At 35.3% G+C, this 14,841-nt stretch overlaps 1 protein-coding gene across 4 annotated transcripts in view; it reads left to right on the top strand.

The window, feature by feature from the left end:
- Window positions 1-14,126, top strand: part of LOC105035332 (probable 1-acylglycerol-3-phosphate O-acyltransferase) — a 76,841-nt gene extending 62,715 nt beyond the window's left edge. For 2 of the 4 annotated variants that reach the window (XM_019847304.3, XM_010910869.3), the window contains 6 exons: window positions 2,176-2,294; window positions 2,379-2,539; window positions 3,378-3,487; window positions 3,581-3,680; window positions 13,434-13,557; window positions 13,655-14,126. In XM_019847304.3, the coding sequence (XP_019702863.1) occupies window positions 2,176-2,294; window positions 2,379-2,539; window positions 3,378-3,487; window positions 3,581-3,680; window positions 13,434-13,557; window positions 13,655-13,783 (743 nt within the window). In that variant the 3' untranslated portion in view covers window positions 13,784-14,126. Of the gene's footprint in view, window positions 1-2,175; window positions 2,295-2,378; window positions 2,540-3,377; window positions 3,488-3,580; window positions 3,681-4,231; window positions 4,275-13,433; window positions 13,558-13,654 lie in introns of those variants that run through there. The other 2 variants (XM_010910870.3, XM_073246713.1) reach the window with 2 other exon arrangements.
- Window positions 14,127-14,841: the final 715 nt, after the last annotated feature.

Here is a 14,841-nt window from a genome sequence, read left to right on the forward strand (position 1 = left end):
AGCAAAAACTATGTTGGTCGTTTTATTGCCAAGAATTGCCAATGTGCCTTGAGTGTATTTAACCTTTGCTGTATATGTATAATTAATTATATGACTTCATGTATGACATAAGATGGATAGTAAATCTAAAACATGTTCATCATTAAAAATTCTTGCAATCTCTACAATCAGCATTATTCATCGCATTTTTGGTGCATTATGTGGTCTAAACTAAAGTACATTTGTTTTAAATATCTATATTCTAAAATTTAAAGGGTAAGCTGTAACTATAATCCTACCAAACGAACAAGCACAAAGTCAGCGGCCTTAGTAATTGAAATATATTATCTCAGTATACTATGCTAGATCCATTGAAATACTTGAACTCAAGATCTTTCTCTAGTTTGCGGTAAGTGAGAAAATATGCATTGAAGATGAATACCTCAAAGATGAGAATGTTTAAGTGGGTGTTTGGTAACATGAGAAAAGGATACATTAGGAACAAGCATTTTGGGAAGGTGTAAGAGTTATACTAAATGTGCTTGTTGTGATGGATATATACCTGCATCAAAGCCACGTGAATGAGGAGGAAAGGCTGAAGAAACACATTGGAAGTTGTGACGAAGGATTTGAGAAAGCTTAAACAAAAGAGAACATGTGCCTTATTTAAAAATTAATCTCAAGGGAGTGCCATTGTTGCCTGATAGAGTTGGTGAGGAGCTTGCTAATCATGATCGTGGTCATAAAAACATGCAGATGCATGTAGCATGTATAAGATTTTGGAGCAAGGTTTCATAGTATTAGTGCATAGTGCCTCATACCAAGTAAACCGTACCATATTGATATTTAACCATTACTCAATACAAGGGGCATACAAGTGCCGATATGCCGAATCGAACCCCATACTAGGTATACCAACATGATACTAGTATGGGGTTTCATGATTGAAGGTAAGAAATAAAGCAATTTTAAAATAATAAAACATCTATAAATGCAAAGATTATGCTGTCAAAACTTCACTGTATTTGTTTTGGTTATTTTTAATCTACTGCTTAAGGCATGAACATTCAACTTAAAATCTGCTTTTGTCATTATGGACTTTTATAAGTTACAGTTTGTGTTATGCTTCAATGATAATTCATACTAATTATGAATATGTTTAGTTTTATTCAAACAAATTCTCTCCTGTAAGTTACCATATGCCAACTGAATGCTTCCAGATATCTGACATGAAGCTTGTGTCCAACTATATGTGAAGATTTTATGGTTTTGGTTACTGTGGTGTTGAGTGTCAACCATTGGCAACATCTTATTCTCCATTTGTTTGACTTTTAAGTATCTTTTTCTACTTCTATAATTTTTCTGTTCTCTCTTTCTTTTTGAATTTTTTTCATCCGTTTGATGCAACTTTTTTTGTACTTCTGCCTGTATGCACTATGTTTACTGCTCATTTTATATATGATTTTGAATTAATGGATATATATTCTGTTATCATGTTGAAATTAACCTGCTTCATTTATGTCTATATGAATATCTAAATCATTTCCAGTGTGGGCTGTTCTCTACAACCCTGATAGATACTTCTGCCTTGTATCATACTTTAACCAATTTGGTATTATCATGGAGCTTGTTTGGCTCTTCTTTTCTTCTTTTTGTTTTACCCTATGAACTATGACATCTAGATTGATTTTGATGATACCATTCACACAAAATCCCGCTATTTTTTCTTTTGTTTTACCTTTTTTAAGCTAGAGCTCTGAAGCTATGGAAACAGTTATAGAAATACAAAAGGGTGTCACTATTATATCATTCAGTCTAATTTTTGTTCTTTCTTCTTTAAAACAAAAACAAAAATTGAAAACGTTACCAGACAGGTCTTGGTTTTACTTGAAGTATAATTTTTATTTTCTGGTAAATGCTGGTTGTTTGGACTATCAGTGCATGATTCTGCTAACAAATTCGTGCTTTCCAAAGCTTACAGCACTGTTCTTTGATCATTTCTGCCCCCAGAGTCCCTTCCCACTGAAAAAAATGAGAGTTGACATCATAATGTAGTCTAATGATTCTTCTCTTTTTTTGTATTTCTTTCTGATGCTAATGTTGGAATATGACTTTTTTTAGAATTGTGATAGCATATATTTTATGTAGACAATTCACAAATTTTGTTGTTCATCTTTTATGAATTCAATATTGCAGAAACTGAGGCATGGTTCATTGATTCTTTCGAAGAATGGCGCAAGGCCAAAAATCTCACTAATTTTATTTTGCTCGGGCATTCATTTGGAGGATATGTTGCAGCAAAGTATGCTCTGAAGGTAATAACTATTGAGATGAATTATTTACAAAGTTTCTACAGGTGCCTTTTCTTGTGTCTGTTATGTCGTTTACTTTCTTTGCAGCATCCTGAGCACATCCAACACCTGATTTTGGTTGGTCCTGCTGGCTTTACATCGGAGTCAGAACATAAGTCAGAGTGGTTGACAAAATTTAGAGCAACTTGGAAGGGAACGATAGCAAATCATCTATGGGAATCCAACTTTACTCCTCAAAAAATAATTCGGTAATGTTTCTACCTTAATAATAATTTAAGTTTCTTCTAAAAAGTTTTTTTTTTCTAAATTGCTTATTCCATAATTTCCATTGATTACATCTATATAGATATTTCTTGCTCATATAATGCATCCTCAGCTCTTAAGTAGTAGTGGGTATTGGGAGGAAGTGGGTTTCATTGAAATTTTCTGGTTGGGTTGATAATACAAGAAAAACAACATGCATTTAGTGCTGGTGGCATGGGGTAGGCTGACACATATGACACCGTGTCTGAACAAAAAGAAAAAAGATTAATAACACTTTAAAAGGAATATTTTTTTAAAATGTTGAATATTTTTTAAAAATGTTTAATAAGTGTTTTGCAGAACCATTCCAGGTACTGGATAGTAACCTGGCATGGTGCATACATGTTAGCACAGACTCTCAGCACTTGAAGCATTAATTGTAATGTGCAAAATCCTTGGCCAATCCCTACATAGAACAAAAGCTCACTTCTGATGTTATTATAGTAGGTAAAACTCGTTAATGGAATAGTCCAACAAACCATCGACCTAAAAGGAGTTGCAACCAAAAGGTGCTACAAATGTTCAAGGGTATAGTGTGTCTGATTTGGGTATGTATCTGACCTGGATTCTTGGAGCTGGACAGGACTATTTTAACTCAGCACTTTATTTAACTTCTTTAACTTCGAAGCATTTGTTGCAGTATCTTGATGTATTCTAGGTTGTATCATCCTTCTCATTACCAGTCACACACACCAAGTAATCAATCATTGTATCCAAATATGTTTTCTATGAGGTAAGGATAATAAGATATATTTTCCCTTTGTTTTCTGCTTTGTCAAACAGAGGTCTAGGACCTTGGGGCCCCGACCTTGTCCGCAGATATACGAGTGCTAGATTTGGTTCTTATTCATCTGGTGACATATTGAATGAAGAGGAGTCCAGATTGCTAACAGGTAACTTAAACACACTACTGTTGTCTAACATTAGAGCAAATATTCTAATTCTTAGACATGATTCTTTTACTTTTCTCCCTATCCTCAATGAAGATTATGTATACCATACTTTAGCTGCCAAGGCTAGTGGAGAACTGTGCTTGAAGTATATCTTTTCTTTTGGGGCATTTGCACGGAAGCCTCTTCTACAAAGGTTAGCACTTGCACATTTTCTTATTTATTCTAAATATGCAGCTGTACCTAACATAACAAAATGCAAACGTTACCAAACCTTCTTGGTCCATTTTTGTCCTATAGTTTGTTCTCAGAGAACAACTATTTATATGGTACCTTTTATTTCTGTTATTTGTGACATCAAATGAATATTTGTTTAAAAGTAGTTGTAAACGTAATACCTTATAGATAAGAATGTAGAAAGCAAAACTAACAAGTGAATGAAAGAAGAAAGCTGAGCATGGAGTTCTGTTTTCTTATCAAACTAGTTATTTTGTACATGCACTACGTATGCACTAAACATGCTTTTATCGATACAAACTTCAAAACTAATCTTTCATTTCATATGCAATAATGCAAATAAACATGGAAAATTGATCAGTTATCCAAAACAATATTAAACAATTTAAAGCAAGCCACCAATTTGAATAAAATATAAAATGGTATTGTAATTAATTTATATTGCTTAGTTCATCATTACAATGAAAGTGAAGAATGACTATAGTAATGACCTTCTATTAAATATTGCAGAGAAGAAGAAAAAACAATGGTTGGATGAGCATATTATCCTAATCAGCAACCGGCGATCTAAAGTATTGTTTATTTGGTGAACGGTGTTTACAAAAATTAAAAATTCATCATTTTCCATTCTGCATTGTAATATGGTGTAAGGTCTAATCACGACATCAGAAGTTTACTCCTAGAAAAACCCATTCTGAATTGAAATGAACAGATAAATGTGATGGAAAATAACTAAAGCCATGTTTGGTGGATATCAAGGATTGGACAATGCTATTATCTCATTATAATGCACACCTTTAGAAACCATTGTTGATAATTGTAATGGTTGTAACGAACACTGTTTATTAAATCTTTCTACACTAAGATCATTTCATATTAAACATGCCTATAATTATAGTTATATTTATTATATCCAACAAAAAGGTCAATAGGAGGAAAATGATGTTATTATTTGTCCAAAATTAGCCCAATACTTCTCCTTTTTTACCTTTTATTTGAACAGAGATTTTTTATCCAGTTGGTATCAAATTAAAAACATTATTTTATGTCAACAATGACGATGCAAATATTAAGTAACAGATTTTTTTTTTTGGGTTATAAAACATCTACAACTGATAAAATAATGGCCCAATGATAATCTTTATCCAGAAACTGCTCCATTTTTTGAGTAGTTTTGTTGATGCCACAATAAGGGAAACATTAAATACAACTCTAATCCATTGAGAGAGAGAGAGAGATAGAGAGAGAGAAAGCAGCTTGTGTGGAGATACGATGCACAGACACATGCAAACATTAGTCTACAAGCAAATCAAAATAAGGAAAATGAAATTAAGCACTGAAGAGAGGGTAAATGAGGAAATTTAAAAAAAAATGCCGAGGTACATTCAGCGCTATCCTATTAGAACCTTTCTTATTTTTTTAATCCCAACTTATTTCATTTGCTCATTTGGAGACCGGTGATCTATCTTTCCAATTGTTGGAAAAATTAGTCTAGTACTTTTAAAAAAAAAAGACCAAGTTTTGGTGTGAAAATGGAAATCTAAAAAAGATAGGGAAAATTTGCATAAGTTATGACTTCTTATAGATTTAGACATACAAAATTCCACAAAACCTCATTTTGTTACGTTTTATTGATCCAATACATGAGGTAAGAAAACAAATGTTCTATGCAAACAAATGTGCTTTTTTCCTTCTCCTAGCCTGCTTTCCCTCTCATTCACCCCCAGTCTTGGGCAAATGGTTCGCCGTACCGGGCCGAACTGCCCGATACATGGCGTACCGAGCCGGACCGGCACCTTACCAGTCCGGTTCGGACCTTTTTTTCGAAAAATCCCATCGAACTGCACCGAACCGCTCGGTTCGGTCCGGTTCGCGTCCATACAGCCCAAAATCGGACGGTATGATCGGTTCGGTATCGAACCGATACCGAACCGTGCCGACATCCTTCACGTGAAAAAAGTTGGAAGGGGGGAGGGGTCGGAGAGTTTTTAAATGGCTGAGAGGCGTTAGAGTTCTCTGAGAAGTCTTAGAGAACTTCCGAAGCATAGAAGGTCTCAACAGTTTAAAGTGGGGAGGGAGGAGGGAGATGGGGTTGGAAAATTTTTAAATGGCTGAGAGGCGTTAGAGTTCTCTGAGAAGTCTTAGAGAACTCCCGAAGCGTATGAAGGTCTCAACGAAACAGTTGAGACCTCTGAAAAATTAGAAAAAAAAAAAAACTCTGTCAAATTGCAAGAGTGGTTCAAGGAGGGTTGATCTTTGGTCGGAGGTAAGATAATGTGTTATTTTTTTAGTAAATATTTTTTTTTTATTTTTGTTGTTAAAAATAGGATAAGAATGAGAAAGAATGAAAATAAGAGAAAATCATGTCAAAATCTTATGATTTTGGCATGATTTAATTATATGTGATAGATCTTTGAAAGATCTACACGATGACACCAAAATTATTAATTTTTGTTAATTATATATAGGGATGGCAAAATTAATCCGACCCGATGGGTATACACCCTACCCAAACCCGGTCAAACCCGAAAAATAGGGTTTGACTGGGTTTGGGTTCGGGTTTGGGTAAAACCCGAAAACTATAGTACGGGTATGGGTAGGGTATAGGTAGTGCTATTTTCTACCCGAACCCGACCCGAACCTATGGGTATGGATAATACCCGAACCCATATCCGAATATATATATATATATACATATATACATATACATATACATATACATATACATATACATATACATATATAGATATATATATATACATACATATACATATATACACACACACACATATACACACACACATATATATGATCTCTCTCTCTTTCTCTCTCTCTCTCTCTATATATATAATTATATATATGTATGTATGTATGTATGTGTGTGTTAGAAGTGTGTATGTGCGTATGTATGTATGTATATATATATAATTGGTAATTCTATTTTTGATTGATAATATGCATAAAATTATTTTACTTTTTTTTTGGGTATAGAATGGACGGGTATGGGTTGGGTATGGGGCGGGTATGGATTGGGTATGGAGAAATGGGTTACCCACGGGTATCCCCGAATCCGTTGGGTATGGGGATGGGTATCTCTTTTCTTATCCGATTGGATATCGGGTAGGGTTTGGGTATAGGGTATTAAGTTCGGGTTTGGGGATGGGTAGTATACTACCCGACCCAAACTCTACCCATTGCCATCCCTAATTATATAGTTTTTAAATATTTTTATATATTTATTTATTTAAAAATTAATAAAAATTAAATTTTAAGAAAAAAATCAGAGTTTGGGAATCATGTTTAGAATGATTCAAGCTACTTAAATCTAATTTCAATTTTTTTTTTCAAATATTTAAAATTAAAAAATTATTTTTTAATTATTTAAATTAAAAAATTTAATTATAAAATAAAAATATATAAAAATAGTGTTATATTTTAGTTAATTTAAAAATATTATTTGAAGCATATAACATATTTATTTTGAATTTATAAGTTTTAAAATAATTATTAAAATTATTTTAAAATTATATATAATTATTTTAATTATCATTAAACTATCGTGTTTTGTTATACTTGCATATATTTATAAGAAAAAAATTTAGGACATGACGTTCGTTCACTTTAATTAATCAGCTATTTTATAGTATATATTTATTTATATAAAAATTATTAAAAAAATAAAAAATAAAAAATCAAAGTTAGTTTTAAAATTGAGAATAATGTTTAGAATGATTCAAAATAATTGAAATATTTGAATCTAACTTGTGATTTTTTTGAAATTCTTTTTGTAAATATTTAAATAGTAAAAAATATTATCAAACAAAAAATATATATAATTAATGTTATATTACAGTTAATTCGAAATAATTAATATTTTGTTATACCTGCAGAAATGAGTAAGAAAGATCCAGAGCGTGATACGAGATGCTCTCGGCTCGGCATCATTGGAGATGCAATACAGAGTTCAAGAGAAGAGGGGTGACTAGATTGAAGCAGCATCTGGCTGATGGTTATCCTGATATGTCCATGTGTCGAAAATATCCGCAAGAGGTCCGATAATTGATGAAAAAGTACTTTTCTGATTCGAAAGCAGCGAAGGAAAGGACAAAGCAGAAAAAGATCGAAGTAGACCGTCGAGCTGCAGAGCCATCTTCTTATCACTCTAGAGAGTCAGAGGAGGCTTCTGCTCCAGATGATGAGGAGGCACAGATTGAAGCTGTCATTCAAACGAGCTTGGCGGATCAGTACCGGCAGGAGGAGATGGCCCGATACAGAGCGATTCGGACCATCATGCTACGAATTAGGATCTGGATCAGCGACTGGTGGAGAAGAATTCGAGTTAAGGAGGACTACCTCAGTCAGAGAGCCTGATGGTAGAGGGAGCAGATGCAGTATGTCTTCTTTGCTGGGCACTTTTGGCAGTAAGAGGAGGTTCTCTAGAGATGTTTCAGTAGAAGTCAGCATTCAGGATTTGGATCCACATGCTTTGCCCAGCAAGGATTCAAAGCAGCAGAGAATTGATAGTATGCTGAAAAAAGATAAGAAGGATATGTAGCGAGCTATTGGATCATAGTTTCATTTAAGCCATATTCCAGTAAATGCAATAGTCAATCCTTACTACCGATCTGTTATTTCAGCCATAGAGGCTGCCGGCCAGAGTGTAGATCCTCCGGACCTAAGGACATCTATGGTCAGCTTCTTGACAGCAACAAGGAGGATCTGCAGAGATGGATTGCTTCTTACAAAAATAAATGGCCTACATATGGTCTGACAGTGATGTGTGATGGTTGGACAAGTCCTATTAGGCGGAGCATCATTAATTTTTTGACATACTATAATGAAAAAATATTTTTTGACAAATCAATTGATGCTTCAGATAAGATGCACGATGCCACATATATCCTTGGTCTGATGAAGGAGGTGATTGATTTAGTGGATGAGCAGCATGTCGTGCAGGTCATCACAGATAACGGACCACAATATAAGGCTACCGGAGAGTTGCTGATGGAGCAGCGACCGCAGATATACTGGACCCCATGTGCTGCACATTGCATTGATCTTATATTGATGGATATCGGGAAGATTCGCAAGGTGCAGCAGGTAGTGAAGATTGTCCAAACCATTACTAGATTCATCTACAACCACACATGTGTTCTTTCATTGATGCGGACGTATACTGAGGGGGAGATCTTACGACCGGATATCATATGGTTTGCTACCAACTACATAGCACTTAATAGTCTTCTTCAGAAGAAAGCAGTCTTACGTCAGATGTTTGTCAGTGCCGAGTGGCAGGAGAGTAGATATGCGAGGGCCGGCACTAATGGATGTCATGTGGAGAACTTGGTGATGAGTCAGTCATTTTGGCAGCGAGCTGAAAAGATAGTGAAGGCTATCAAGCTTTTATATGAGGTGTTTCGCGCCGTGGACAGCGAGAGATATCCCCAGATGGGCTTCCTATATTACATGATGGAGAGGGCAAAGAAACAGATCAGTGAGAATGATCCCAAGCATCCTCAAGAATTCATTAACATCATTGAGCGCCATTGGAACTATTAGATGGGCAGAGATTTGCATCTAGCTGGTAAGTTTGGATTCAAGAATATTTTAAAATATTTTTTCGAAGCATGAAAATAAAAGTGTGCTTAATCAGTCTTGAAATTTTTCTGCACCTTATTACTTGAATCCGAGATTTCAGTATACTATTTCAAAGATAGATATGGACAGCGAGCTTCTTGCTGCTCTTCGTAATGTCATATATAAGATGGTGCCCGATCTAGAAATTGCGTCGTTGTGTCTGCAAGAGGTATGTTAGTTTAAAATAGATATAATTATTCAATTGAATTCGATCTGATATATTTATAAATAATAAATATATTTTATTTCAGACGAAATAGTTTAGAGAGGGATCAGATAATTTTGGAGTTCCATTAGCTGTCATAAGCAAAAAGCAGAGAATCCAGATAAATTACGTATCAATAATGAGCAATATAGATTGATATGTAATTTTGCTTAATAATATCATCAAATTTGATATGTAATTTTGCTTTTGTAGCTGAATAGTGGATTTATTTTGGAATGTCAGCAGAAAATTTGAGACATATGGCTGTTCGTATTCTTTCTCAGACGATCTCTGCTAGTGGCTGTGAGCGTAATTGATCCACTTTCGTCCTTATCCACAGCAAACAGAAAAATCGTCTGACATAAAAATGTCTCGACGATCTTGTATATGTTTACTATAATCTGAGATTGAGGCTAAATATATTCAAGAGGAAGTTCAATTGAAGTACATTGATCCGATGCTGGATGATTATGCCGATGAGGATGACGATCCGATCATCGGATGGCTTGCAGATCAGCAGCAGGAGCCAGAGCTTGATGAGCTAGGGTCCCCTCCATGACCAGCCAGTGTGGTGGCGAGGGAGTCAGGGTGGATCCAGGACAATGGACAGAAAAAATATTCCACATAGGGTTTCAACTGATCAGCCACAGTCTGAGGGGACACAAGGGACTCATTCATCATATGACTCGCTGTCCGATACATCTTCTCAGAGATTCGAGCAAGAGATGTATAGACGATCCTCCCGGCAGCCAGTAAGAAGGCATTCATCCTCCCAATCATAGGAAACTCAGTCACAGAGGGGCACAAGGGGAAAAAGAAAAAGACAGTTGTACGTACACCACTCTCGAGAGTATAGGAGCTATCTTGTTCAGATACGGACACCAGGGAGAGATGATGATACTGGTAGTAGTAGCTATGGATCTGATGATCAGAGAGAAACTGGAGGACAGGAGACCATCGTTTATGAGACATAGCCACAAGATGATATTTGATTCATCGGTGAGTCTCAGTTTACGTATGTCACACAGGAAAGGGATCATGGTGGACGAGTCGGTAGAGACCGTGGGGAGTCGATTTCATATAGACGACGGGCTCCTAGAGGTCGTGCAGCATATGATGCAGTTGCGGATGATCTTGCATGTGAAGTAGGATCCATGGATGTATCTGGATCATCCTCGCATTATGGATCCTATTATCCACAGCCACCTTATGATCCATATGCATATGGTGCATCGAGGCATCATCTTCTAATGGTTACTACCCTATGCAGCCTGGAGCATTTTACGGATCAAATTTTGCTACTAGCATATTTGGATGGGCTCCTCCACAATCGTATCATCATTCCGAGGATACTTCTCATAGCCAGAGTTTTAATGAGAGGTCTGAGATGTCTTACAATCCAGAGAGGATACCTTATGGGATGATGAATATTCGAGAGTACGGTGCAGCTTGGCTAGAGGATTGGACTGATGTCCCTCCAGACTATGTTGATGATCCAGACATCTACAAGCGTCACAGACACTCGACAAGAAATTAAATGCAGAGTATATCTTAAGGTTCGTATATCAGTTATTGTGCTTTGTACTTAAATATTTAGATATATTTTAATGCATATTTTATATATTTTTCTTTAATTTTAAGATGACATAGTTGAAATATAATGTAAATAAATATATGTTTGAAATTTTGGATCAAGAGTCTTTATACCGCAACCTAACTCCAAATTGAACCCAAATATATCAATAATATGCAATATAATGCCATTTTGAGGTTGTATTTATCAATTATTAACTAAAAAAACTTTCCAAAAAAAATTTGAAAATCAAAAAAAAAAATTATGTACCGATACCGGACCGGTACGTCTTGGCATATCGTATGTTGGTACGGTACGATACTGGTACGGTACCGTACTAGTCCAGCACCGGAATATCATTCGGTACCGATACAGCGAACCCTGTTGGGCATTGTTCCTCTCTTAGACCATCTCCTTCCATGGCCACCTCATTTTTATCATCTCCTCCCATCCTATTATTATGCTTTGACTTCTTAAACCTCCTAAGAACCATTTCCCTAACTAACAACAAATTAAATAAGTACAACATTGTTAATTCTTGTATTTACAAAAGTCAGGTTTTATGAAAATTAATTGTGTATAATTAACAATTAAATAGCCCCAGAAGACCTCGTAATAGCTCATGACATCATGTTGAAACTAAGAAGACAGTAAGAAAATAAAAGCTCTACATTACTTTCTTATTTATCTAAAGCTCCTTGCAGTAACAACAATAGCAACACTCAAAGACCTTAAAATGGTTTTTATCCTTTTTATTGCATTTTTGTTCATGCAATACCTGTAAGCTTCTCCACATATATATATTGTCAAACCCTAGGAGTTTTGGATGCCAAATCTTTTATCTGGTGTCAACATTTGCATTCTATGCTGTCAGAATAAATAAAAACATCTTCATCCTAATTTTTCCAGCTTTATTATATCATTTCATCTTCTCTAATATCTAGCAATAGACTTGCTAGCTGACTTATCACAGGAAAGAATAGAGAGATGCCATTTTATTCAGGTGACTTCCTCAAGTAGCTTCATGTATTAGCCTCTTCTTGATGCATAGCAACCTACCCATCAAGCACACCTATTCATAAAGGCAGCCCAGTGCACGAGGCTCCAGCCATTGTGGGGTTTGAAGAGGATTAGATGTACGCTGCAATACCCCCTCGTGCAGAGAGGCTATTTCCATATTTCAAGCCTGTGATGCCCATGTCATAGTGGAGCAGGCTTACCATTGCATTAAGACACCCTCAAGCACACCTATTTATTATCCACACCTATTTATCATCTATGTAATGACATTTAACTATGTGTTGCATGTCTTAAATGTCTGCAGATGTGTGTGTATTCACACATGCATGTATTTTCATGCAAATACATTCATACTTGAAATTTACACGCACAAATTTGTCAATATTTAATGGATTTTAAGATTCAGGAAGTATATCTATGTCAAATATATGCCAAATAAAAAAGCACTACATTCGGCATCTTAGATCATCAGGAACTTAATGCAGGAAGAGTTTAACTTCTGCAGTTTGCTATGCACATTAAGTTGCTATTGCTTCATATGAATCCTTGCGAACTTTGCCCTGTGGTCCCAGTCAATATCTCTAGCCACTGAGGTGGCTGTTTTCTTATGTTTACTCCTTTTTCTGTTTCTTTCGAATCACGTGCTGCATGAACAGCTGTATCTTTGAAGGTTCAATAATGGTCCTCTTTCAAGAACATGTGTCTTTAGACAACTAATTGGAGATACTGATGAAAATGAAAACTATGGATAATATGAGAATATAAGAGGTGCCACATGCGACATGTCACTCTTTAGTCACATTGGTGAATTTAGAAAATTTACTCAACAGTGTAAACCTCTCCTAATGAATTGCAGCATGATAAAATTATTGAAACTAGGAACTCGATGAGATGAAAACTATTGGATGAGAGGAAAACTGTGGAGAAGAGAGACCTAGAAATCAAATCTTGAGAATTGATATAGGTATGTTAAAGGTCTGGCAATGCTGCATTGACTCCGTGGTTATATCCACTGTAGGATGTGGCTTCTCTCTCTTGGCCTGCTTCTAATAGGGCTCTGGCCTAACAAATAGTGTGCCCTGTCAAACCTGAGCAGTTGAACTGTATCACATTCGGGCAGAAGTTTTCCTTGATGGTTTTATGCTATTAAGATCTTTAGATTCACATAACTGGGTACATCAGTCCTTTGTTACCTTTCTCATTGTTTTAGTAGCAGGAAAATATATCATCACAAACTTGCATTGGCATCACATGATGTCTTTGTTGCCTGCATGCAGCGCCTCAGAGTGGAAGGTGTCAACTACCTTCATTTATGGTTACGATGATTGGATGAACTATCAAGGGGCACAAGAAGCTCGCAAGCACATGAAAGTTCCTTGTGAAATCATAAGAGTTCCCCGGGTCTCTCTCTCTCTGTGTGCAAACCCTCTTACTTCCAGATATTGTTGATAGAGGATTATGAAGATGTAACTTCCAAGTGTTTATTAATTAATTGCAGGGAGGGCACTTTGTTTTCATTGATAACCCATCAGGATTCCACTCAGCAGTCTTCCATGGATGCAGGAGATTTCTATCCCCAGATCATGTTGATGACCAAACTCTACCTGATGGCGTTACTGTTGTGTAGGTTGTCATCTTGGCCATTTTTCTATTTATGTATCCTATATAACACCATTATAATACAGTATCAAATGTATTATTACCATTCTTGTAACTCAATATGTTATTGCCAACATTCTGTATCCTGTCTCTTGCTGCTTTTGGAATAAATAGATGAACAACTTTAGATAATTGTAGGATGTTGAGACATGTTATATAATTACTTGGTCGAATGGCCATCATAGTAAAATGTCAGTTCTTACATATATACCCTTGTAGTTATCCCTGAATATTTACAATTTGTATATTTACTCCAGTTATGATATATTTCACAGATTTACGCTTGTCGAGACTTCTTTTACCAAGATCAATGATGGAACTGCAAAAAATCTCTCAATTAACTTTGCTTGTTGGATTTTGCAATATCTTTTCTTTTGCAACGATACCTCTGTTTTTTTTTCCTATTTAAACCAAAGCTTACCCTTCTTGTGCGACGTACTTTCCAAATTATTTTCATTCCTTTATTCAATCTATACATCTTGATCCCTTTCTTGCTTCTATCTGCTATTTCCTTCAAAATGAGCTAGATTTCTTATTGCAATCTCGAGGAAATTCATATAATGCAATTTGATCTGTGAATATTTAATTATTTGCATTTTATTTTGTTTCAAGTAAATAAAAACTTTGTACAAACATTGTAATCAATATGATAGCTCAATGTTAAAAAGAAAAGAAAGAAAAAAGTCTTTCAAGTTCTAACCATATAATATGCTGTGATATATCTGTCTCTACAACAGCTCACGCACATGAAAAAAAAAGAAGGAAAAATTTAAAAAAAGATATTAGCTGTCTGATAACTAAAATTGAAATTCATGGGAACAAAGAAGCAAGCTTAAACAAGCTATTGATAATATTTAAAAGTAACCTGATAGTTTAATCATATATCAATGATGGTAGGAACGAAAAATTCATCAAGGAAAATCTAAAAAGCAGTTCAAGCTTAAACAAGCTATTGATCATATTTAAAAGTAACCTGATAGTTTAATCATATATCAACGATGGTAGGAACGAAAAATTCATCAAGGA

Source organism: Elaeis guineensis, chromosome 12 (genome assembly GCF_000442705.2).
Source record: "Elaeis guineensis isolate ETL-2024a chromosome 12, EG11, whole genome shotgun sequence".
Taxonomy (NCBI): Eukaryota; Viridiplantae; Streptophyta; class Magnoliopsida; order Arecales; family Arecaceae; genus Elaeis; species Elaeis guineensis.